At 37.6% G+C, this 23,899-nt stretch overlaps 1 protein-coding gene across 4 annotated transcripts; it reads left to right on the top strand.

The window, feature by feature from the left end:
• Positions 1–1,827: 1,827 nt before the first annotated feature.
• Positions 1,828–15,104, top strand: CAV2 (caveolin 2). 4 transcript variants are annotated; one of them, XM_032304345.1, is made up of 4 exons: positions 1,828–1,905; positions 6,316–6,402; positions 7,703–7,890; positions 12,890–15,104. In XM_032304345.1, exons 1-4 carry the CDS (start codon positions 1,843–1,845, stop codon positions 13,038–13,040), a joined length of 489 nt encoding a protein of 162 aa, XP_032160236.1. In that variant the 5' UTR covers positions 1,828–1,842; the 3' UTR covers positions 13,041–15,104. The 4 variants fall into 4 exon arrangements, with proteins under 4 accessions (XP_032160236.1, XP_032160234.1, XP_032160237.1 ...); XM_032304343.1 differs by lacking the exon at positions 1,828–1,905 and adding an exon at positions 5,948–6,076; XM_032304344.1 differs by lacking the exons at positions 1,828–1,905; positions 6,316–6,402 and adding an exon at positions 7,052–7,384 and having other exon boundaries at positions 12,890–15,100.
• Positions 15,105–23,899: the final 8,795 nt, after the last annotated feature.

The raw sequence follows: 23,899 nt of genomic DNA, 5'->3' as shown, positions 1-23,899 counted from the left end.
CTGTTCACTTAGAAAGGGGATTTAATAGCAACAGGGGCTGGTGTTTAAAAACTACTTTCAAACACTTCAAGAGCTGACATTTCATACTATTGTTTTAACTGTAGGAAGGCAGAAAATGATATGGTTGGATGGACAGTTGGAAGGAAGGAGAAAGATAAGTAGAAAAGAAGGAAGAATTTCAGATAGATGATTCTGGAACAAATAATGAAGAATTTTATAGCAACCATATTTAGCACCATTGCTTACAATCTGTAAGATCAATTATGAAGATTCATTAATAGGTGAACATTGGTCTAGAACCTATAAGTTTTTTCCAACCCTGAGATTAATGAGCAAGACTGTGTGACTGGGGAAAATAACATTTTGGAAAAGAAGAGAGCAAGAAAGCAAGAAAGAGAGGAGGAAAAAAGAAACAGTTCCATCATGGAAACACTTTCTCTGGTAGGAAAAAACAAACCAACAAGAAAACACCAAAGAAACTTAGAAGAAGGTAAGATCCATGGCACAAGTATAGGCCTCTAAAGGACGTTCTAATATCCTTAAACATCTCCCTACACCTAAAAGGAACTTCCCTGCATTTTATTCTGCTCCTAACAGATAGTTGAACTCTGACAGATAATCAGAATCCTATAATTATAAACAATTTTAAACTTAGCATTCATTTGTCACCTCTTCTGTCTTGTATTATGCTGTTTTGTTTTGTTTCTTTTTTTTAATTAAAAAGACTTACAATACATACATGGTGAACTTGGATAAGCTTTTCCAAAGTGATAAAATAATAACTCCATTTTTTGGCCCAAACATTTAGCTATTTGTGTTCTACTCCTTCAGAAAATACTTTGCTTTCATAGTAAGAGTCTCCAGAACCAAGTAATTTGAGTAACATGCCCTTTACAGCAACATTCTGGAAATTCTACTATTTCCAAATAAAGTAGTGTGCAGTTTTTCAGGGCCACAGTGTTTTACTATCTAAGTTTATTTTCAGTGACATGTTTATCCAAGAGCTTCCAATGACCACGATAATTTTTAAAAAGGAAAAGGCATACTTGTTAGTAAAATTTGTAATTATGTGAATGTATGTAGACTGATAAGTGACAAGCAGAATCTTACATTCGTTCACTATTATTAAAGAGAAAATGTCATTCTATTTGAGAAATAATAGTTATCAGGTACCAAAAGTGATATGGTGACATAAATACAGATGTTATAGGAAACAGTGCATATTTCAATGAAAAGTTTATTGTTTCTCTTGAGATTAGCATGATGAGAATGTTCTGAATGCTCTGAAGGATTCCTATCTTTTTAAGAAAATGCAAACATCCATTAAAATTGCTTTTGAAATCAGACATTTATTCACCTACTAATTGTTTAACTAGAGAAAAATTACCTTATTCAGACACACAAGAATGCCAATGGTCCTATATATGATGTATTTAGTAGAGTAGCTTCTTTAAAAAATAAATAAATAAAGTAACTTCTTTAATATCTACCTTTAAATGCAGTCCTCTCACTGCTCTAAACAAGGAACCTAGAAGTTAAAAAGCAATTGGCAGACAGAAGGTCTGTCTGGGCTTCAGCAGCCCAGAGAGAGTGGAAAAAGATACCTAAATTGCTTAATTTATTTTGTGCCTTTAAGTAGTATAAAAATCTGCCTTATAGTTTTGTGTAACCATAGAACAGAAATAGACAAATATTATTTTAGTAAACTCGGTAGAAACAAAATTCTTCCCACATATTTGATAGAAAAATATAATCTAAAAATTCTCCTGCCCAACCCCTTGGCAGCCTGCCAGTCTTCCATCTGTACCGTGCTGTTGGATTCCCCTTGCTCTTGATTCCCAGATGACTCTCGCGCTCATTAAAGGTCACCTCGCAGACACTAAAATGCTACTTTACAAGAATCAGGTAAAAGGTATTCTGTGTTTTTGTCTTTATTCTTATATTGGAAATATGCACTAATATGAAACAAAACAAAACCAAATTTCCTTCCTTTTTTCTCTTGACTAATGTAGATAAGCTATATTTTTAAATTGGCATTTACTCCAAATGAAAATGAAATAACATTTGTAAAAAGAATTAGAGAATAAAACAAAGTCTTCAAATTAAGCTATACTTTTTCTGTCTAAAATAAAACCCCAAATCAAGAAAACAACCTCCAGATCTGCTGTTTTAATAGTCAGTATTTCAATTCTTACTGTACACATTTCAGTTTGTATTTGGAAAACATGTAACCATTCATCTTTACAGAAATATGTTCCCATTTGAATATAGAGGAAGCTGTATTTATTAAGAGGTTAACTTGAAAGTTAGTGCTCACCAAAAGCTAATTAGCACCTATTTCATGTTCTAGAAAGATAAAATATCAAAGTCCTATGCACATGTCTTATTTATGTATACAGTATTCCAGAAATGAATGGAATACTTAAAAGATTAAACAGGAACATCCTTTACTTATGGAAAACAGGATAAAATAAATCTGAAATTAATTGTCATACATTGTTTTGAATAAGAACAGAATGACCTATCCTCTCAGCTCTAATCATGGATATAGACTTTTTAAGAGTTCATTTTTCCCTATGTCTAATAGTTAAGTATTTCCAAACAAAAGTTATTTCTGGAAATTCTTGTGTCTGAAGAGAGGTTTTTGGCCAGAGGAGGTACTATTTGAAACAGATTAAGTTGGCACTAATTACAAACAAATGACTATGTCTTAATACTAAACTAAAATTTCCCTGGTTTGCTGGTATAAGGCTAATTTTACTCAGAATGTAGACATAAAGACAAGTGATAGGTAAGAAAAAAAATTTAACAAGAGTTCATTAAATGCCATACAACTACCTGGCACCACCCCACAAGTTACCGAATAACGTTATTCAATAACAAGTTATTGAATAACTTTAACAACAGGTATTTTTTAAATCTGTTCCTTTAAATTGTTTTGTGGGAGGCTGTCCTATGTATTGAGGAGGGGATAACTGGAGGGTGGGGAAGGAGAGAGGAGTAGATGAAAAGATACACTGATGAAGAAGGTCTGGGGGACAGGGAGCTAGGCCAGAAGGAGTTTATGGGAAGGCCACTATCTACAGAGAGAATAGGTCGTACAGGACTCTGGAGATCTTTCCAAATTCTCAGGCTTAGTCTTCGCTGTTAGTAAGCAAGGCTGGTTAGAGATGCTTAAGCAACTGTCTGGCTATTCACTAACAGATCCATGGACTTCTCTGTTAAGGGCATATAAAATTTGAAAAGCTATCCAGTTGCTGAAAAGCCTCAAATATTACTAAACCTTACCAGCTGAGGGAATCAAGAAGTCCCAAATTTCCATTTATCTAGCTATAATTATTAAAACCATTCTGGCCCATATGAGGGAAGGGCAGGAGTTTGCAAGGTTGACAGGGCTTGGCAGTTGCTTCTTGTTGGTCTCTAAATGAGGTAAAGGTATCCCTCAAATACTACCAGCATTGTATTGAAAATCTGTAACTAAACAATGACAAGGGGTTATTCTGAAAACTTAAGAGAGCAAACAAGTATCCTTAAGTTTAATTTCAAAAATCCCTGGAATTTCTGATAAATTGGTGTTATAGTTCTGAGATTTATCCTCAACGTGGGTTTGTAAACGGACAGCTGGAGCTTAGTTTTTCCTATTCACATGAAGAACTGTTTCAACAATGTCCTATCTAAGGGTTCTCAGCCTGGGAAAGGAGGGGAAAGATGATGTTGGCCCCCAAGGGACATTTGGCAATGTCTGGAAATGTTTTTGGTTGTCATAACTGGAGAGTGCTATTGGCAACTAGTGGACAGAGGGCAGAGATACTGCTAAACATCCAGCAAAGCACAAGACAGCTCCTCACGACAAAGAAGGATCCAACCTGAAATGTCAATACTGTTGAGGTTGAGAAAACCTGGTCTACTCCAAATGTTTTAAATATTATTAACTCATAATACTATATGGTGAGTTTAAGGAGTCTTTATTATTTTCATTAGGAACCAATTTCACCATGGCAGTTTGAAAAACAGACCCTGCCCTAAAGTTACATGTAAGCTATACAGAAGGAAAAGATGACGCCTTTGTGATTTGTGAGAGAAAGAAAGAGAAATAAAGAGGGAGGGAGGAAGGGAGGAAAGAAAGGGAAAGGAAAGGAAGTAAAGGAAAGAAAGGGGGGGAATAGCTATTTTTATTCATAAAGATATTCAGATACAATTTTCAATGAACCAGAAAAATTATCTTTCTTAGACAATACACTGAGAAAAGTAAGGAACAAAATAATTATAAACTATCCTACTAATCAATTATCAAGCTACTCATAAAAATTAATCAATTACCAATTCATTATTCCTTAACTATATTACTATGCCATCTGAAAATCAGCTCTCTACTAATCAATTATCAAGTTACTCATAAAAAATAATCAATTACCAATTCATTATTCCTTAAATATATTAATATGCCATCTGAAAATCAGCTCTCTTATCAGAAGCTGTTAACAGCTAGGAGAGGAGTATAACAGTATGTATTTATTATGAAATTTTTTAGTTCCCTTGGTTATACGGCAATTAAAAAAAAAAAAAAAGAAAGAAAGCTATGGAAGGAGATCTGGGAGATACTAGAGTGTGCTCAGCCATTTAGCTCTAACCCACTTCTTGTCTTCTCCATTTCCTGTTAGATTTCCCTTCCAGTTAGTAGGGACCATTTGCCTTGGTAATCACTCGTTTAAAGTCCTTCAGAACAGTAGCTAACATTTCCTAAGTATCTACTAATAAGATAAGTAAAATCATTTTTATAGCTCCTCTCAAAAAATCTTTGGTATTAAAATGATGAAATGAGCCAGAATTTCATCAACATAAGAACCTCACACAGATCAAACCATGGGGGAGGTGCTCAGTAAAAATCTGTTAGCAAATGGGTGAGTGAATCCTTCTTTTTTTAAGCTCTATGGGAAATACAACAAACCTAGATGGGTTTCTTTTAGTTTAGGTTTCAGAGTAACATTTTCATAAATACCTATCATTTTACAAATGAATTTATAATCTAAGTTGTCCCATTAAGACAATGTTAATTTCTTCTGCCTTTTGGCCTCCTGGCCCTGCTGCCTGAAAAATGAGTCAATTACTTTTGATAACTATTGCAAATGTCTTACTAATCCCACTGGCCATGGAAACGTGATCAGAGGACAAAGAAAGGAAAGAAGCTTAGCCAGATTTTCAGTCACTGCTTTAACTCACTCCAGCACTATGGGAATGACTTTCGTCTTCAGCAATATCTTAAACTCTGGGATTATTTTAAGGAAAATAAACTTTTACAAAATGCTATTTAGCTGTAAACGCATTTCTTTTCTGCTTCCTGGTAATCATTATTATGAATTTCATGAGGTATTAATGTCTTCTATTCCATTCACTATTTCACTTTGAAAAATGGTTTTTGGACAACTCTAGGAGAACCCCAAGACTCTCTAGAAGAGAATCAGTCTGTTTAGGGGATAGGAGGAGGTAAAGAATAGAAAAAGCAATAAGCAAAATGTCTAAGTCAGCACTTTGGAATGACTAAACATAAATAAAATGGGGAAAGTAAAGTCAGAAAAGAAGAGAATAGGCAAGCAGGGCCACCTGCTTGGTGGGGAGGCACACGATGACAGGCATGAGATTCAACCAGGGGGTTACAACACTGACATCCATTTAATTATTAGAAATACTGAGTTTGGGCTCCAAAATATTTTTCCTATTCAGATCCTGCTCTTTGTGTGTAATTTTTATTGTTTCAAAAGTCATCTTTTTTTTTTCTTTTTCAGAAAAAGCAATTCTTCAAATCCAGTTCCCACACCAGGATTTGAATGCAGCAAGTTCCAAATACACTGTAGTTCAGCAATACTTAAGTATGTTCCTACTGCATCTCAGGCCCTGAGCAAGCAGCAGGCACTCCCAATTTCGCTTTTGGCAAATTTTCACTAAGTACTTTCCCTCCCCAAACATGTATCTAAATCCACGACTTTTAAACCTTTATAAACATGCAAACCCCTCCCTTCTGAAAGCTTTTGAGTGCGCACTCCGCAGTCTGGCTCTTCTCCTGCAGAGTGGCTTTACCGTAGCGGTCTGTTCACATGTTTGCTACAGGTAGTTGCGGCTGTGACTGTATCTTGCAGATAGACACCTGACATCTTGGAGATACCTGACATCTTTCAACAGGGCTTGATTCAAAGGCAAATCAAAATTTTAATTTAGAAAGGAAAAAAAGAGAGAGACCTCCTTTCTGCTCTTAGAGTGCAGACTCCTGGACAGGGAGCTCACCAAACCGACTCTATTTCCTCACCTTGCCTCCAGCAGGCTCCCACATCTGTGGGCGCAGAGACAGCTGAAGCGCTGACATGCTTCCTGGATCCTCAAGCACTTGTGGGATTGCCTGGCAGTCAGGTATGTCCTGTGTGTTAAGACCATGTAAGAGTTTTACAGGAATTTAATTCTCAAGCGACAACTCTGTGAAGCAGGAACAATTGCTCCGAGTCTTTAAAAAGACTTTTATGTATTTATTTGGGGGAGACGGGAGAGAGTGAGTGCACGAACAGGGGTTAGGGACAGAGAGCAAAGCAGGCTCTCTGCTGAGCAGAACCCTGGGATCATGACCAGAGCCACCCAGGCGTTCCCAGTTGCTCCCATTTTACACGGAGGTAGCTGAGGTCCCGAGCACACAAGTCAAGGGTACAGCAGGGAGGTTAAGGCAAACGTTGTGATTCTATACCTGCGCCCCTAAACACCTAGCGGCGTCCCTGCACTAAGTCCATCATTCCTGGGCAGCTCTTAAAAGTCTCAGTTCTGAGCATCAAGCGATAAGACCCAGGGGGCTCTCCGGCTCCTCAGTAGCCCCGGGAAACGGGTCCTCGTCCCCAGGGCACGCTTCGCCCGCCTGGGCAGGGCCGGAACGTGCCTGCTGGGATGATTCCCAACCGGGAGGCAGACATGGAGCAGGCCGAAACGCGGCGGCGGGACTCTGGGTGGGAGCCACCTCTCTGGCTGCGTCCTGTTCCCGCCCCTCAGCCCGGGCAGCGAGGCGGGGCTCGGGTCGGGTTGGGCCCCCACCGGGAGTGGTAGCCCGCCGCGGGAAGCAGCCGCCGCCCGGGCCGCGAGGGTAGAGGCGAGGCGGGGCGGAGCCGGGCGCGACGGGAAGGGGAGGCAGCGCAGGCCGGGTTGCAGCCGCCGCCGCCGCCGCCGCCGCCGCCGCCGCCGCCGCCGCGCACTGAGCGCCGCAATGGGGTTGGAGACCGAGAAAGCAGACGTCCAGCTCTTCATGGACGACGATGCCTACAGCCGCCATAGCGGCGTCGACTACGCGGACCTGGATAAGTTCGCGGACTCGGGCTCCGATCGGGATCCCCACCGGCTCAACTCGCATCTCAAGGTGAAGAAGCCTGGGGCGGGCCGTAACCTGGGCCCCGCCAAGGCTTGGGGGCATGGGTGCCCCCTTTACCCCTGCCCGCACCCCAACCCCCACCCTCAACACTGGGTCAGCCCCGCGGGGTCCGAGACCCGGAATTCACAGGCCTTGGGGCCGCCTGTGTAACTTGGAATTCTTAGCCAAATTCTTGTATGTCCAACCTCACCCTAAGAAAAGGTAGGCGACCCAGCCAGCTCCTTCCTTCTCGCTTCTTCTATCCGAGCACTCCTGGTTCCCGGGGCTGCGGGTTGGGTGACAGTAGGGTGTTCCTGTGTCTTGCAGGTGGGCTTCGAGGATGTGATTGCAGAGCCGGTGACTACACACTCCTTTGACAAAGTGTGGATTTGCAGCCATGCCCTCTTTGAAATCAGCAAATACGTGATCTACAAGTTCCTGACATTTTTCCTGGCTATCCCCATGGCCTTCGCTGCAGGAATTCTCTTTGCCATCCTCAGCTGTCTGCACATCTGGTGAGAAGGGCACACCGGGGTGGACCGACTTTCTGAAACGTAGAAATGTTCTTTGCCACCTGCCCCCTGCACTCCCCTTCTCCCAAGGCCTGCTTGCAAGAAGAACACGCATCAGCTCGCCACAGTAGCAAGAAATGGGAGGCCTTGAAGGGCAGTGTGCTTTTTGGAGAATCATAGGTTAGGTTAGGAGTTTAAACAGAAGTAACGTCCCTCTGCCCTTCGGTGTGATTTTCCTTCTGATGTTAATAAGGCCCCGCTGACTATGGAGGTAGAGACCTGGAGGTCATGTTTCCTGCCACAGACTGTTCTCTTATAGGACAAGTTAGGACTTGTGCCAGTGGTTCTGGGCTAGGCTCTTACTTCTATCATCACCATTTATTCAGTCACCACCTGTGCTTGAGCTAAACAAAAGTGATCTCTGAGCAGAATGCCAGTGACAGTATAATTGAACAGGGGTATCAGGCCTGGTTAAGAAATGCTATGGAGGGGCTGTCCAATCCTGACAGTAGCAGATGGCAAGAATGTGACCCTGTGTGTGTGCAATTAAGGTGAGGGGCCCCCAGCAGAAATGAATGAAAAGTCAAGCTGCAGGATAATGAAATGAGAAGGCCTCCAAATTACTTTTTCACCTATGAGACAACATAGGGAGTGGCATCAACTTGAAGTATGAAACCTCCTGGGCATTAATAGGCTGTTTTGAGTAACTTTATTCACACTCAAAGTGCATCATAAAACTTTGGAGAACATTTTAAGCATTAAAAATTTTTAAAGGAAAATGTTACATTGTTTTAAAAGATACCCACCTTGTGTTGAGGGAAAGAACATTCTGATCATCCCCTGTATTGCAACAGTTGTCAAGATTGTGCTGTAGGGCAGTCCTGGCAAAATGTATAATCCTCAATGCCTCCATGTCTTTCTTAGTCACTTCTTACGGTATTGCCACACCCTAACACATGTTGTGTTCATTGTTAGAAGTTACTACTAACTTCTCAATTCTCAGTTCTCAATTCCCCTTTACCTTGTAAATCAATTCAATTTCTTTTAGTTACTTAGCTAGTTAGCTCAACCTGATAAATTTATTGAGTGCTTAGTTTGTGCTGGGCACTGGACCAAGGATGAGTAAGATGTAGAATCTGCCTTCAGTTTATTCAGCATATCAGGGTAGCAGGGTAGGTACAGAAGTAGATGTTGAGGAAAACTCTGCTAAATCTATTAAGGAAGAGGGAGGCACTAGGAAGCCTTCATAGAGAAAAAGGAATCTAAAAAATCTCTTAAAGGATAAATAAAAATTCTGGGTGCCTGTGTGGCTCAGTTGGTTAAGTGACCAACTGTTGATTTCAGCTCAGGCCATGATCTCAGGGTCAAGAGATCAAACCTTGCATCAGCCTTGGCACTCAGCATGGAGTCTGCTTGAGGATTCTTTCTCTCCCTCTTCTTTTGTCCTTTCCCCTGCTCGTAGGCTGTCTCTCAAAAATAAATAAATAAATCTTTTTAAAAAAAAGATAAATAAAAATTCAACAAATCAGTAAAGGACAACACCAATTTAATTTGGTCACTAAAGATGGAAACAACTAAAATATATTGAAAGTGTCAAAAGACTGTTGGAGGAATGAAAATCTTTGCCTTTATACATAAGCAAATTCACTAAGGCCAGATGTATAGTTTGCTTATAATCTGACATTATTACCACATGGATTTTTTTAAAAGAGGCACAAGCCAGCATATAAAATTTTGGATTCCTAATTAACCAAAACCAATCGTGTAACCTCTTTCAAAAATGTGAAAAATTGAGTGACCACATAGCATGTTGTGAAATGTTGGCTATTAAGCTGTTTGGAAATAAAGAGTGCTGCATTTATAATCAACAAAGCTGGGCTTCCTAAAGCACTGGCTGAGGAATTAAAGACAAAATGGTTTTCATTTACTAAATGGTGGAAAGATACAAGTAAAGCTACAATTACCCAATGATGCTTCTCTTAACCTGGGTCGCCTGAAAACAGAAGATGTTTTTTTGTGTGCAGTGCTTCCAATGGTGAATCATCAAACCATTTCTTTTTCAGACACATAAAATGTATTATTTAACCTCAGCTTGTTTTTCGGATTACATTCATGTGGGTCATTAATGTTTAACAGTCATCCATTCATCATCAGGCAGCTGTGATTGCAAATAGAGGAGTTACTTCAAACAAAAAAATGCTTAAAAGTTAGTGTGTATCTTGATAAAATAGATTTATCATTAATGGATTACATTCCCTTGACATGATAAGACCAGATCAAGGAGAGGCCCTATAAAAAATAAAACCTATTTGAGTAAACCTTTCTTCCCCATTGTTTCACTTCCCCTTCTTTCTTTTTTTTTCCCCCTTTTGGCAGGAAGTAGGGGTTGTTATTACCAAGAGTTTGAGAACCAAAGTATGAAACTATGCAGTAATAGATATTCAACCCACATCACATCATTACAATGGATCTGATTTTAGATTCCTTCAACAAACCAACAAACAACAACAAAACATCCAGAACTCAGTCTGGTGTTGTTGGATCCTAGGTCAGAAGTACAGGTCATGAGGGACCAGTGGATTGTTTTGCTACCATGCCACATTCAGACTGAGATAACCACCATTTGGCAACAGCAGATTATTGGCCATAAGGGGATCATATCGAAGAAATATGTCTGGAGCACCCTTACCTTTTGTGTTTGCTGGGATGCAATTCAAATAAATAGTCCAACTTACAGAAATACAGTAGTAGCAATTTCACTTCTAGAAGAAATTTTTATACAGCAAATTGCTATGACAATGCAACCTATATATGACACTATAGTTAATACAAAGCTAAGTAAAAGTCTCTGTCCCAAGGGCTTTGTCCAGTGGAGGGATATATAATCTTACAAATTATAAGATTTCTTTAAGAAGTGTTTAGATCAGGTGCCTGGGGGCTAAGTGGGTTAAGTGCCTGCCTTCAGCTCAGGTCATGATCCAGGAATCCCTGGACCAAGTTCTGCATCAGGCTCGCTGCTCAGCGGGGAGTCTGCTTCCCCGCCTTGTGCTCCCTTTCTCTCTCATTTTCTCTCGCCCTTTCTCTCTCTCTCAAATAAATATATAAAACCTTAAAAAAAAAAAAAAAGAAGAAGCATTTGAGTCATGGATCCTCTGACCCACAGTGAGAGAACAACAACTTAAAGAAAATGAGTTTACCAGATTACCACATGCTATCAACTGAACTTTCACATGTAAACAGCCACACTTAGCTGCACTGGAAAGTCCACATTTGTCCTGTGCTTCATTCCCTTTTAGGATATAGAAATCTAAGAAATTATGAGAAAGAAAATGTCTCAACCTATGGAAGAGTGGAAAGTATATTATATTCTCAGTGAAGTAGATTAGGTTAGGAAGCTTTCTGATTTAAATTTTAGTCTTAGAGTACATCAGTTTGAGATCGTTTTCTTTATACTATATATTCTGACTTCAAATTGTTCTACTTATAAATGATGATATCATATATACATTTTAATGACAGCATCATATAGACATTTCAAGGGTGCACAGTAAGTGTTAGCCTTATAGCCAATCTTACGAACTCCGGTTCTACTTTCATTTGTAGTGATATGCCCAAGGCCGCATATCAAGTGAGAAACGTAATGTGATAAGAAATCAGAAGCTGTCATCATTCGGGTTTCTATTCAGCTATTTCGCTTTGAAACACCTAGTAATTAATTTTCTCTAAAAATTCCTTTTAAGTCTTTAGTACTTGGAACAAAATATGAGATAAATATAAATGTGTACACAGTCTCTATGAATATTCAGTATTCTGAAAATATCTCAATCAATCGGACAGTTACCTGATCTTCCACTTCCCTTAGCTAAGTACAACAGACTGATATTTAAGTCACATTTTAATAACAAACCAAGAAAATCAACCTTACTTCTTGTGCCCATCCAGATAATAATAGAAATCCCTTTGAGCCTACCAACAATTCCTGAGAATTCAAAGATACTTATGTGCTCAAATAGCACTACTACAACAGAGAGCATTATACAGAAGATTATACAGAAAATTAATCAGGCTGAGGATATAAAGATTTGCAGTTATCTTACAAAAAGACAAAAGGAAAAAATAATTTCAGGATAGTCTAGGTTGTTTTGTTTTGTCTAGGAGTTCTGACATAATTCAGGGTTCTTTTAACTCTACCACACAGCTCTTTGCAGTGTATGTAATTACCATGAAAGATTAGTAATATTAAGCATGAGAATGCTAAATTCACTTCCCCCCAAACCTTTAATAAAGGTCAAGATTGTCCTCACTTAAACAGCTTCCACTCTAGGGGCATCTGGGTGGCTCAGTTGGTTAAGCGTCTGCCTTCAGCTCCGCTTATGATCTCAGGGTCCTGGGATCGAGCCCTGCATGGGGCTCCCTGCTCACTGGGAGTCTGCTTTACCCTCTCCCTCTGCCCCTCCCCCTGCTCATGCTCTGAAATAAAATCCTTAAAAAGGGGGGGGGCTTTTATGCAAGTAGGAAAGACAGAAGTATAGCCATGTATTTATGATACCCCTTGGTAAATTTAAGGATTAAGAAATTTAGTACTATAGCACAAAAAAGGAGTGTCCAACCCAGCCTGGCCCAAGGGGTGGGGAAGTGGAATGAGGCAACAGGAAAAGGCTACCATCAAGTAGAACTCCAGGGAATTATGAAGAATTAAGCAGGTTAATGTTTAGGGGCAGAGATCAGGTAGTTCCATTTACCGTTTTATTTTTTTGTTTTACAGTTTCAGATAGCATGCCATCTATAGAAAGAATACTGGTGTTATCTATATGCCTATTTATTTTTTTAAGCAACATATCTCTATGCATCTTATCACTATGTGGGTCACTATTTATTTGTTTCAGATGTTCAGATTTAGGTGAATTAGGCCATTATTATATCTTTTCCTGCATGTACAAGAGTCAGTGGCCTTATTTGGCTACACCAATAATCCTTACACAAATCTCTTCCTCCATTCTAGGATTATAATGCCTTTTGTAAAGACCTGCCTAATGGTCCTGCCTTCGGTGCAGACAATATGGAAGACTATAACAGATGTTGTCATTGCCCCATTGTGTACAAGTGTAGGACGCAGCTTCTCTTCTATCAGCTTGCAACTGAGTCACGACTAAACACTTGGACCCCAGTCTGGAGATTTGGATACTGTAATACTTCTTGACTGTCATAATGTAAAAACACTACTGTTCTGTTCTAAGCATTCCCAACTGTTCTAATTAAGAAAATTTTTAAGATTGGGCAACCACATGTAGAAATGTTTATTGGCAGATCTTTTCAAATAATGCTTTTCTAATTAATAGTCAAGGGTTTAATATATAACTTTAGAGCCAGAATTATACAGTAGGTTGGCAACACTTAATTTTAAAGGCAGACAGTTTTTACTTTAGTACAAAAGTATACATTTTATAATGATGAATTTATAAAGATCAAGAGACATTTCTCAAACACTTTAATTTTTTTGCACAACTGCCTGTAAAAATATGGAATTTCTTATTTTTTTTTACTCTTAAAGTAATACTTTTAAAATTACCTTTGCAGATAAAGTCATGGGAATACTTACAGAAAAAATATACAAAGATCCTAGAAATTATAGTAACAAAAGCATGCAGTGGTGATGGGAGCTATGAAATATAATAGGACAAATAAATGTGAAAATAGATTCAGTAACATGTGTACCTTTAAATAAGATATTGTTAACCTACATATCTATTTAATAAGATGTTTCATTTTACTGTATATTTTGTACTTAATGTAAATTTTGCTCTAATCAGATTGCTTTTAAGTACTTTTATTGTATTTGTTATCTTTTTGAACTAATATATAGAATGAGTAAATGTCTCTTTCACGGGGAACTTCATTGGTGAGATTGCACTGTCTTGATAATGTAAGCATATATATCTTGTTTGGGAATAGAATGTAAAAGAGCAATATACAAAGCTTTTCTAACTTTTCCAGGCAAAATCCTGAAATGGTTTATGACTGAACTTTTCCTGGCTGTGACCTTAAAAATAATTCAAATCTAATTGGTATTTCATCTGGGAGATGCTTTTCTCTCTTATAGTTAGAAATTTAACTTGCATTCTGCATTCCTGTTAATGTCTCACTTTACCTTCAAGTAATACTGGTGCTAATTAATAACATTTTACCTAAAGGCTATTTCTGACACTCAAGTACTATTTCAACTACAGTGATTCATGGAGATACACTTATAGGAAAGTTGTCAATTTGTTGGGCCCATGCTACTTAGCTACATATATATATGTAAGAGACTAACAGATACAGACTTTCATGATGTCGTTTGATACGGGATTTGTTTTACATTATAAAATTATTCTTACCACTTTTGAATTGTAGAGTCCTATTTCAATGTTATGAGTCACTATTATTTTAAAAATCTCATTATTCCAAAGTGATAGGCATATATGAAAGATGTCTATGATATAAGTGGTTACTATAATTTACATATCTTAAGTGCGTAAATGCTCAAATTTTAAGAATTATTATCAGAACCTGAATTAACATTCCTTTGAGTATCTATCTTCGTAGATGAAGGATGATTTAACTGGAATACTATTGGGGGCCAAAGTAAACAAATGATTAAATTATGAAACTCCTATCAGTTTGAAGATAACTACAGAAGAGATTTCAAAATTGCCACTAGGACACTGTAGCATTCTTAGAAAAGATTCTCATGATCATTACCTTAAAACATTACCACTCATTTGACTACATATATTTTATTATGTTAGTTAAAAAGATCAATCTCATTACTTTATAGTTATACTATAAACTATACAACTGTATAGTTGTATTTAAAGTGTTTTTTAAAATATGTGGATATGCTGATTGACAAAAGTATTTGATTAATAAAATATGCATTTAAATAAGTTATAAGTTTAAATAAATCATATCTTTTCAAATAGCTGTTGATAAGTTTTAAAGCCAAAATATATAGCAAACCTTTTAACTTTTAACAAGTGAGACGTATGATTTCCTTATTTCTGAATTGCATTGATTATTCACCAAAATGAATTTTTATTGAGATTTACCATTAACTATTTTATTTCAAAGACTGAAATTTTGTACCAAGTGGATCCAGGTTTCATGTGCAAATATTATTTGGGGGTGGGACAAATAGATGATGAGTATCTATAGTAAACGTTCTAAAAACCCATAAACTGTGCTCATTGTTTTTATTACATTAGATATGAAATTGATCAATAAAGAACCTTTTTAAACCTTGTCAAAAACCCATAAGAGAAAAAAATACATGAGTTACTGCTCATTCAGGGATGTACTTATGAAAATTTATGGGATTGGTAATTTAATTATTTCTTTTCCCAGCATGTAAACAGGTTCCCTGTAAATTTTTCTATCATTTGATGAATAGTATACACAATGAATTGCTCAGAAGCCCATCATACTTCATCTTCCTCATGAAATGAAAGTCTCTTACTGATTCTAAATAAACTGATATTTCTGTTTTCAATTTTTTAAATAAGAAAGTAAAACAATATAAATCACATGTACTTGGATACTGGTACCACGAAGCCAGACTAGAGTCCAAAATTATTTTTGGAAAGTGAGTATGTGATGAGTAGTTGCTGATATTGGCACGGATTTTCCCATCAGCTAATCTGGAAAAATGAACAGCCCCTAATAATAAAGCAGGTGTTTGGCTTTCTAAAATGCTTTTTATAGTTTTGAAGAACTTAAAAATCTCCTCTTTTCAAATAGTCATCCACATCCCATTGATTTACTTAGATGTCTTTCCTGGGAAGCTGTTAGAGTGCAGTGAAAAGGGCCCTGCCCTCCTGATTAGGCATCTGGATTCCAGTCTCAGATCTGTCATTACTGTGTCACCTGCAAGGGGTTTAATCTCAGGGTCTCAGTTTTCTTACCCCTTTAATGAAAGAATTGAACTAAAGGATCTCAGGAGCTTGCCATTTAATTGCTTTCTGTGACTTCAGTAAGATGAAGACTTGCCTATATATATGCAAGCCACTCTAGCTGTTCAGACCAAGAATTTTCTAAAAATCACAAACTTTCTAGCAATTAGAGGGCCTGTGTGCTATAAAGATAATAATGAATGCATTTACTTTCCAATCTTCAGCTGATTGTGAAAATGAGTAATGTGGCTTTGATTCTCTATGACGAGGACTTCAAGGTCTTTAACAATTCTGATTCTTTATTGTTGTTACATTTTCTCTGAAAATAATGTGTTATTCGATCTTTTTAATTAATTAAAATATATTTTATTTGAAGATATTTCTACCAAAATCACTGCTGTAAGATTGTTGCCATTTTCATCTTTTGCCTAGCTAGTTGCCACAGCCTCCTAAGGGGCCTCACTTCCAGCCTTCAAAGATCTCCAATCCATCTTCCTTTTCAAAAAATAGAGTGATCTTATCAAAACTCTCCTGACATTCTCCTGCATAAAATGATCAGTTGTATGTGATTACCCTTAGACCAAAATCTAAACTCTTGAGCTAGGGATATAAGATACTCACTCTCAACCCATTGCTATCTTCAGCCAGTGCCTATTCTAGCCCTCACTGAAGTGCCATTCTGCTCTTGTGTGCCCCACCCTCTCCTCTGTTCCCATGCCAACATCCCTCTGGGAGGCCTGCCCCACCCCCACTTCTAAAACTCCTCCACATCAAGTGCCTCTTCCACATCTTCAGATAAAATCTTGTGCACACCCCTGTTACCACTTCCCACATGGTAAAAGCAACCCTGTTAAACCCCTCTAGACTACTACATGGTCTTTGAGAACCAAAGACATCATCTTTGTTTCCTAAGATTCTGAAATGGTGCCCAGCAGTCAGTGAGCTCAATCAGTATTTTCTGAATGAATGACAATGTGACTAAATAATTGAAGAAAACTAGAAATGACTGCAGAGCTGAGATGGGAATTACATTTCAACTTCATGATTTTCTTTATTTTCAAGAAATGTTTGAAATGTACTGATTCTAGTAAGATTTCCTTTCTCACCATTTTCATACTCATGAATCATCAAGTTGGGAAAACAAAAATGTATGTAAAACATATTAGGTGTATTTCATCCTTTAGAATAATGCTTGTCTTTACTCTCAATTCTCTTACCTAAATGAAATGTATTTTCGCATCTCAGGGGTAGGAAATACCAGCACTTAAAAGCTCATCTGGAAACATATTTTCTGGTATGTTTAAAATATTGCTATTCCTTTTACTATCAGATTTTCCATTTTGAAATCTATAATACGAAAAGATTGTTTTATGGAGTTTTACATTGTCGAAAACACAATCCCTACTTCATCTCATTTGAATCCCAGGACAAATTAAATAGCATAGTAGAGAAATCATATAAAATAGTGGCTTAGTTTCTTTAGCTTGCAGATTTGTCATTTTAGAATGTTTATTTAAGATAACAAGAGCTTAAAGAATGTTAAAAAAGCTATACATTAAGAAATGAAAAAAAAAATGTAGGTAGTGAAAAATTACCACCACTAATGCAATTTATCATAAACCAGGATTTGGTATATTTCTTTCCTTCAAGGTATATCTATGTGTATGGGGAAGGACAAGAGAAAGAATTAAAGGAGGAGGAAGCAGAAGATAAAGATATACTAGATATTCAGGCAGTAATTTTTAGGAATAAAAACAATTTAGGTTCCCATAATTTAATCATCCCAGTTTCCTCTCCCTGTTCACCCCCAAAGGGCAAAATGAGCAAAGACCCTTTGTTATATTTTTAAGACATTTTTGTACCTCCTCCTCAGCCTTTTTCTTTGGACTATATCTGAAATACCAATAATGAAACCTTACACTTGGATGTTTGTTTAAGTAAAAGATGTCCTTGGGTGGGGTAACATTTCAATCATGAGCAGTCATCCATTACTTTATGTGAATGAAGGACCTGAGAAGGGGATACTGAAAACTACATAAGGGACCTGAAAGTGAGGACCTTAACCTGAGTTCCACATGAGAGTACCAAAGAGGAAGTTGGGACAGAAAAAGGGAAAATAGAAGCCTCCTCCAAAGACAATGATCCTCACCCATCACAGCTCTGCTTTTGGACATTCCTGCCCCCAAACCTCTAGTGAAGGGGACAATGGAAAATGAACAGGGATAAAGGGCGTTGAAGTTATCTACGGACTTCTCTTTTTTCTATAAAAAGTGTTACTTATGTCTTATTGAAGGAAAAGGGCCCTGGAAGGGGGCATGAGGGCTCTGCTACCACCATGTGCCCTAAAGACAATGCTGAAAAGCAAAAGTTGAAGTAAAAATGGAACTATAATTTCTGACTATCTGTCTTTCTCCCACCTTGCCTCTCTGTGCTGTTGATTGTTGCCATGTGTCTGTAGCAAAGAAAGAAGACCATGCAGCAGTCAGAGAAATCAGAGGACACCACTTCAACAATTATCCAAAAATAGGACAGAGACACCTATCAGCCTGCACGTGGACGTGTTAGGTCACTCAGCTTGGCTGCACGGCTGGAGAAGTGGTTTTTGCCATTATAGGAAAAGGTAGGGTGGAAAATGATGAGAGAAAGGAAGAGACATGACTCAGAGTGGGAAACAGCACGTAAGCAAGGGCAAATACTTCTCCCAGACATAAATGCATCAGGAAAAGACTGGAGCAAAAGGTCATCTGTGGAGCATTCTTTTCTTTCCCAGCCTCCCGGTGGCTTGTCATCCAGCACCTGCCAGTAACAAAAGGGAAGGGAAGGGCAGTAAGCAGGACCTGCTTCTCTAGCTGAATGGCATACCGGTTCCAGCCAGCTGCTGGCTCAGCTAACTGGGACAGTGAAACAAGAAGTCCTTTGGAAAGCTGCAGGGATAAACACACAATTTCCCAGTGAGGCAAGTAGCAAGGATTAACATACTTCTTTTGCTGAGGGGGAAATTAGTTGGACTCCTTCATGCATAATATCAGCAGGAGAATTCTGATCTCTGGTACAAAAACTAACACTGATATTTGGTGATCATTTATTACCTGTTAGGCATTTATTTAATCTCCATGATAACGCTATGACATGTGTTGTATCATTATCCCCATTTTTCAGAAGAGTAAACTGATGCCCTGCAGTTGAGGGATTTTCCCAAGATCACAATGGGAATCAGGATTTGAACCAAGACAACCTGACACCAGAGCCTAGGCTCTTAATCACTATAGAGGTGATTTGCTATTTCTAGCATGTGTGCACAGCTATTGTAATGATTTGTTCTCCCTTCCAGACAAATTCTTTTTCATTCGTCATTCAGTCATGCCACATTCCTGCCCTGAGAAGCTGGAGAAGCTACTCCGATCAATGGAGTCAGTTCCAAGTACTCAGTGCTAAGAGCTCCCCTCAAGTTAGTAACTGAGTTCCCTGTACCCTCCTCACTCTGTCCCCTTCTGATCCCTAAACCCTCCCTGAGCCTCATACCCTACTCTCCTGAGCACACTCTTTCCTGACCTTTATGATCTGTGCTCTAGGCCCTATACTCTAGTTCAGGGCAGAAAAATATTTTTCAAATACCATTATTCCTATCTGTTGTAAATTTTATAAAATTTCACTATCTTTAACATGGACATCCTTAACATATATCAAAAACATGATGATATTTATCTTCAGTACCTGACAGTTTGACATGTAAAATATTAATATTTATAGTAATAACTTCTATTGATACTAAGCATGTATTTTTCTAAACAGAGGCCATATTTTGTATCTTTCTCACTTGGTTGGAAATTTCTTGTCAGTTTGTACATCTTTTAATATGTTATCCAGTCTGATTAACAGTTGTTTAATCTTGGAAATCCCAGGGAAAACCATATCTAGATTTTTCTTTCTCTTATAAGGTAATTTGCTCATAACTTTTTCTTTTTTTTTAATATTTTATTTACTTATTTGAGAGAGAGACATAGCAAGAGGGAGAATACAAGTGTGGGGGGGTGGCAGGTAGGGGAGAAGCAGGCTCCCTGCTGAGCAGGGCACCCAACTGGGACTTGATTCCAGGACCCTGGGATCATGACCTGAGCTGAAGGTAGATGCTTAACGACTGAGCCACCCAGGCACCCTGCTCATGATAAGTTTTCAAAAGCAGAAAAACTGAAGTATGCAATCATATTAATGGTGTTTGTATATTGTCATACTGCTTTTCAATGGGCTTATACAATTTAAAATTGCAATCACAGTGTGTGACGGCATTTCTATGTTAGTAAAAAGTTATACATATATTTGTAATTTTTACTAAGGTATTAGGTGTTATTGCAGAACAACATTATAGTATTTCATTTTATACATATAAAAATATAATAAACATTTTTTATAGTGATAACCACTATTGTTATCCCCATACTCATTTCTCCTCCCGATTCTTCACCCACATCTAAAATAGTAATGCTATCTGTGCTTTGCAATAATAATAATAATAATGCTAGACCCTATCATAGGGCACGGACTTTCTATTTCCCAGTGTTGGCCCAGTGTTGGGCTAGAACTGATCCATCCATTCTCTTCCTTTCTTCTTTCTCCTCCTCCCCTTTTGCAGTCCAATGAACTGAACACTTTAGATGGCTGTGTAAGGTAAAGTATTACAAAGTTTTCTTTTGAGACAAAGAAAAACTAAATGCCCACAAAATATAATCTTGATGTCTTCAGAACTCTGTCTTAGATGATCTAACAAAGTTTAATATTCTTTCTGATTAAAACTTTGTAAACTACAATGCACCCAAGTAAAGAAGTTACCAAATGGACATGTCTGCAATGACAAATACTTTTATATACATATTTTCTCATAAAGTGATAGCCACAAACTAATCAATATTAAAATAGGGACCAATATTGAAAATGAGATGTTGCAGCACTGGAATATATAAAATGAAGCATAAGATAAACCAAACCCTCCTCTCCAGTTTAGATATGACCTACTTGAGGCTGTCGCAGGAATAGTCCACATTATTTGGGATTAAATAATATAAGCAAAATGAAAATCTCCACTGAGTATTTAGCACACTCAATAAATTTCATGGGCTCCTTGTACCAGGGCCATGCCGAGGGTAGAAGGGGGATGAAAGGGGCATAACCAAAGCACTGGAAATAAAACACCAAAATTTCCTTTTTTACTATGTGGAAGAAACAGGTGAGCAATCAACTGAATTATTTATATACATTTTATTTAGATGAGAGGAAGAATCCTATCATAATTAAAAATTTGAAATAGACCCCTAAAAAAAAGAGCCAGTTTTGGTATTATTTATTCTAAAGATGATTGAAGGGCCATGTGAAACATGAAAGATTTTGTACAAAGAAACGATTTTATTAAAACTATTCTTTTTTTCTGAGAGGGAGAAAGTCTAAGTGGAATTCTCTTACGTGAAAATTTCATTAGAGTAAATACACACAGTAAGATTGTGATCATAAATATATTCAAACAAAAGGAAACGACAAAAAGATTATAAAATATTTTTCCTAGAAGAACTTTGGGAATGATAAGCATTAATCTATCTGGGACAGATTAAATGCAGGCAGGTTCTATGCTGCATATTGAACTAGGGATTCATTTAAAGGTTTTCATGATTTTATAATACTTAGAGTTGAAGAAATATTCAGAATTGTAAAGGAAAATTTCCCCAGCCTTAAAATCTGCAGTGAAGTCTGCCCAGCATGAAACACTTCATGGTGCAAGATGGGTTTTGGCTACTTTAAGCAGTCCCTAAAAAACTGTTCCGTGTTCTTAATAGTTAACAAGCCAGTGGTGTCTCAAATCTTGCTACAGGCCATTACTTTTTTGGGTGTGGCTAATGGGTTAGTTTAATATAGCTCAGGACCTTTCATACCAAAAAAAAAAAAAAAAAAAAAAAAAAAACTTGGCAGCTTCCCAGTTTGTAATTCTTGATTTCACATTCCAAGAAGCCTTCAGTTTATAGAAATGAAAAGAACTGCCAGTTCCCTGCAAGCAACTTGGCCAACTTTGCCTGTAGGATTCCCCCTTAAATGATGGTTCCTTCACTTTGTTTACAAATATTTCCTTAATAGTATGTTTGTTACTTCCTCTTGTGGAGCTGGGATTCCCTGTTAAGTCATCCAGGCTTCAGTTCTACTGCTCTTCCCATCATGTAAAGGATCTTTTTGCATGTAATTATATGTGGGGTGGGGGAGGGAATTCTTCATTTATAGTTCTTACATTGGGAAGTAGTATTCGCTGGCATAACTCCTGACTTTGAAAATGCTTCAGAAAATGTGCATTCTCAAGTTTCCCCGAGATCACAGCTCTTAAAGTATAATGTGCATACCAATAACCTAGAGCTCTTGTTAAAGAGCAGATTTGGATTCAGTAAATCAGGCACTGGACCTGAAATTCTGAATTCTAACAAGCTCTCTGGTGATGCTGATGCTGTATCTCCCTGGACCGCACTTTGAGTATAGTATTCAAGCCCTAGTAAAGCTTGAATAGGACATGGAGAGAGATGGCAATGAAGCAGCTGCAGACAGAGAAAAGATGAAACTGACAGATATATTTGTTTGGTCCTATGAAAGGATTCTACCGTCTGTCTCATAACCATAATTCGTGATACATGCTTTTAAAACACATTCACATCTCCTCTGATGTAAGCTGAATTGATTGAAGGTAAAACCAGGAGTGCAGAATTAAGCCCATCCTCTAGTATCTACAAAAGCTGATGTGGCAATCACAGATTTTCTCTGAAATTAGTGAAAAAACAAACTCATCAAATGATTATAAGAAAGCAGAGCTCTCTATAAAGACAAAATCACTTAATAAATTATCAGTATGAACTTACATATATTTTTGAAGAGTGAAGACTAAGCATCATGGCCTTAAAGGGAGTGGCTGAAGAGATAAATTTCTCCAGGTAAAAGCAACTCCTGGTAAATAGTTTATTTACTAGGGAAAGGGCCAAAAGGAAAAGAGAGTTTCCTTTGTTATATAATGGAGCTCTGACTTAAAGCCAGGCGGGTCTGTTACAAAACAAAGAGCTTTTGTAGAGGACTCCTCCCAAATATTTACATTAAGTTAAGAAAAAGGTGGAAGTCTGTATCTCCTCGTAATTTTTGCTGATATTCAGGGGATGTTATTTTATTCTTCATCATTTCATTATAGTTAAAATGGAATTTTAAAATTAATTATTTGTTAAGGTGAAAGATGAGATGTTCTAATATGCTGTGGGTTTTTTTTTTTCCTAATATCCTGTTAAAACACTCTTCTGGTTAAAAAAAAAATCATTCTACTAGTATATTATAAAATGGTAAATATTGCAGATATGTTACATTACATTATATCATACATATGACATTTGTTGCCCTATTAGGTTTTCTAAGAGTTAGTCATAGTTTGAATAAGACTTATGGAGTTTTCATAGTTCTAAATGTAGTCATAATTTTGTTTTGCTTGGGTAGGAGGAAATGCAGTCATTGTCCACATGTCTATTCTACTTCTCTCAATTAGATAGATGTGATGTAGTAATCTGGTTCTGAAAATTGCTATGCCCAAGACTTATATTAAATATTTTCAAACTTGGATTAGATAAGACTGTAATTATAACTTCTATTATTGATATAAATTTATCTAGATGATAAAATGAGCCAAACATTTATTTACCTCTCATTTCATGCTTTCTGAATGCACTATCCCTAGGTTATATTATTATGTGACTCTAAGTTTAGACTCAGATTTTCTCTATTAAAGAATGCTAGACCAGGGGCTCCTGGATGGGTTAAAGCATCTGACTCTTGATTTCATCTCAGGTCATGATCGCAGGGTATGAGATCATGAGATCCAGCTCACCACTATACACCCCTCTCAGCTAGGAGTTTGCTTGGGATTCTGTCTCTGTCTTGGGACTCTCTCTCTTTCTGGGCAGGAAAGGAAGGAAGGGAGGGAAGAAAGGAAGGAAAAGAGAGAGAAAGGAGAGAAAGAAAGAAATCAAATCTACAAATAAATAAAGATGGACCGGTTATTTTGTTAGGGCTATTATAATCTAGTT

The sequence above is a fragment of the Mustela erminea genome, chromosome 11 (genome assembly GCF_009829155.1).
Source record: "Mustela erminea isolate mMusErm1 chromosome 11, mMusErm1.Pri, whole genome shotgun sequence".
Lineage (NCBI taxonomy): Eukaryota > Metazoa > Chordata > Mammalia > Carnivora > Mustelidae > Mustela > Mustela erminea.
This window is presented reverse-complemented; position numbering and strand designations above follow the sequence as displayed.

Bases quoted from the DNA above. Each gene is read 5' to 3' on its own strand.
- CAV2 (XM_032304343.1), top strand. From the start codon at position 5,963: ATGTATCTAAATCCACGACTTTTAAACCTTTATAAACATGCAAACCCC. The intron at 6,077-6,315 runs GTAGCGGTCTGT...TGCCTCCAGCAG, and splicing joins TCCTGCAGAGTGGCTTTACC to GCTCCCACATCTGTGGGCGC. The intron at 7,891-12,889 runs GTGAGAAGGGCA...CCTCCATTCTAG, and splicing joins CTCAGCTGTCTGCACATCTG to GATTATAATGCCTTTTGTAA.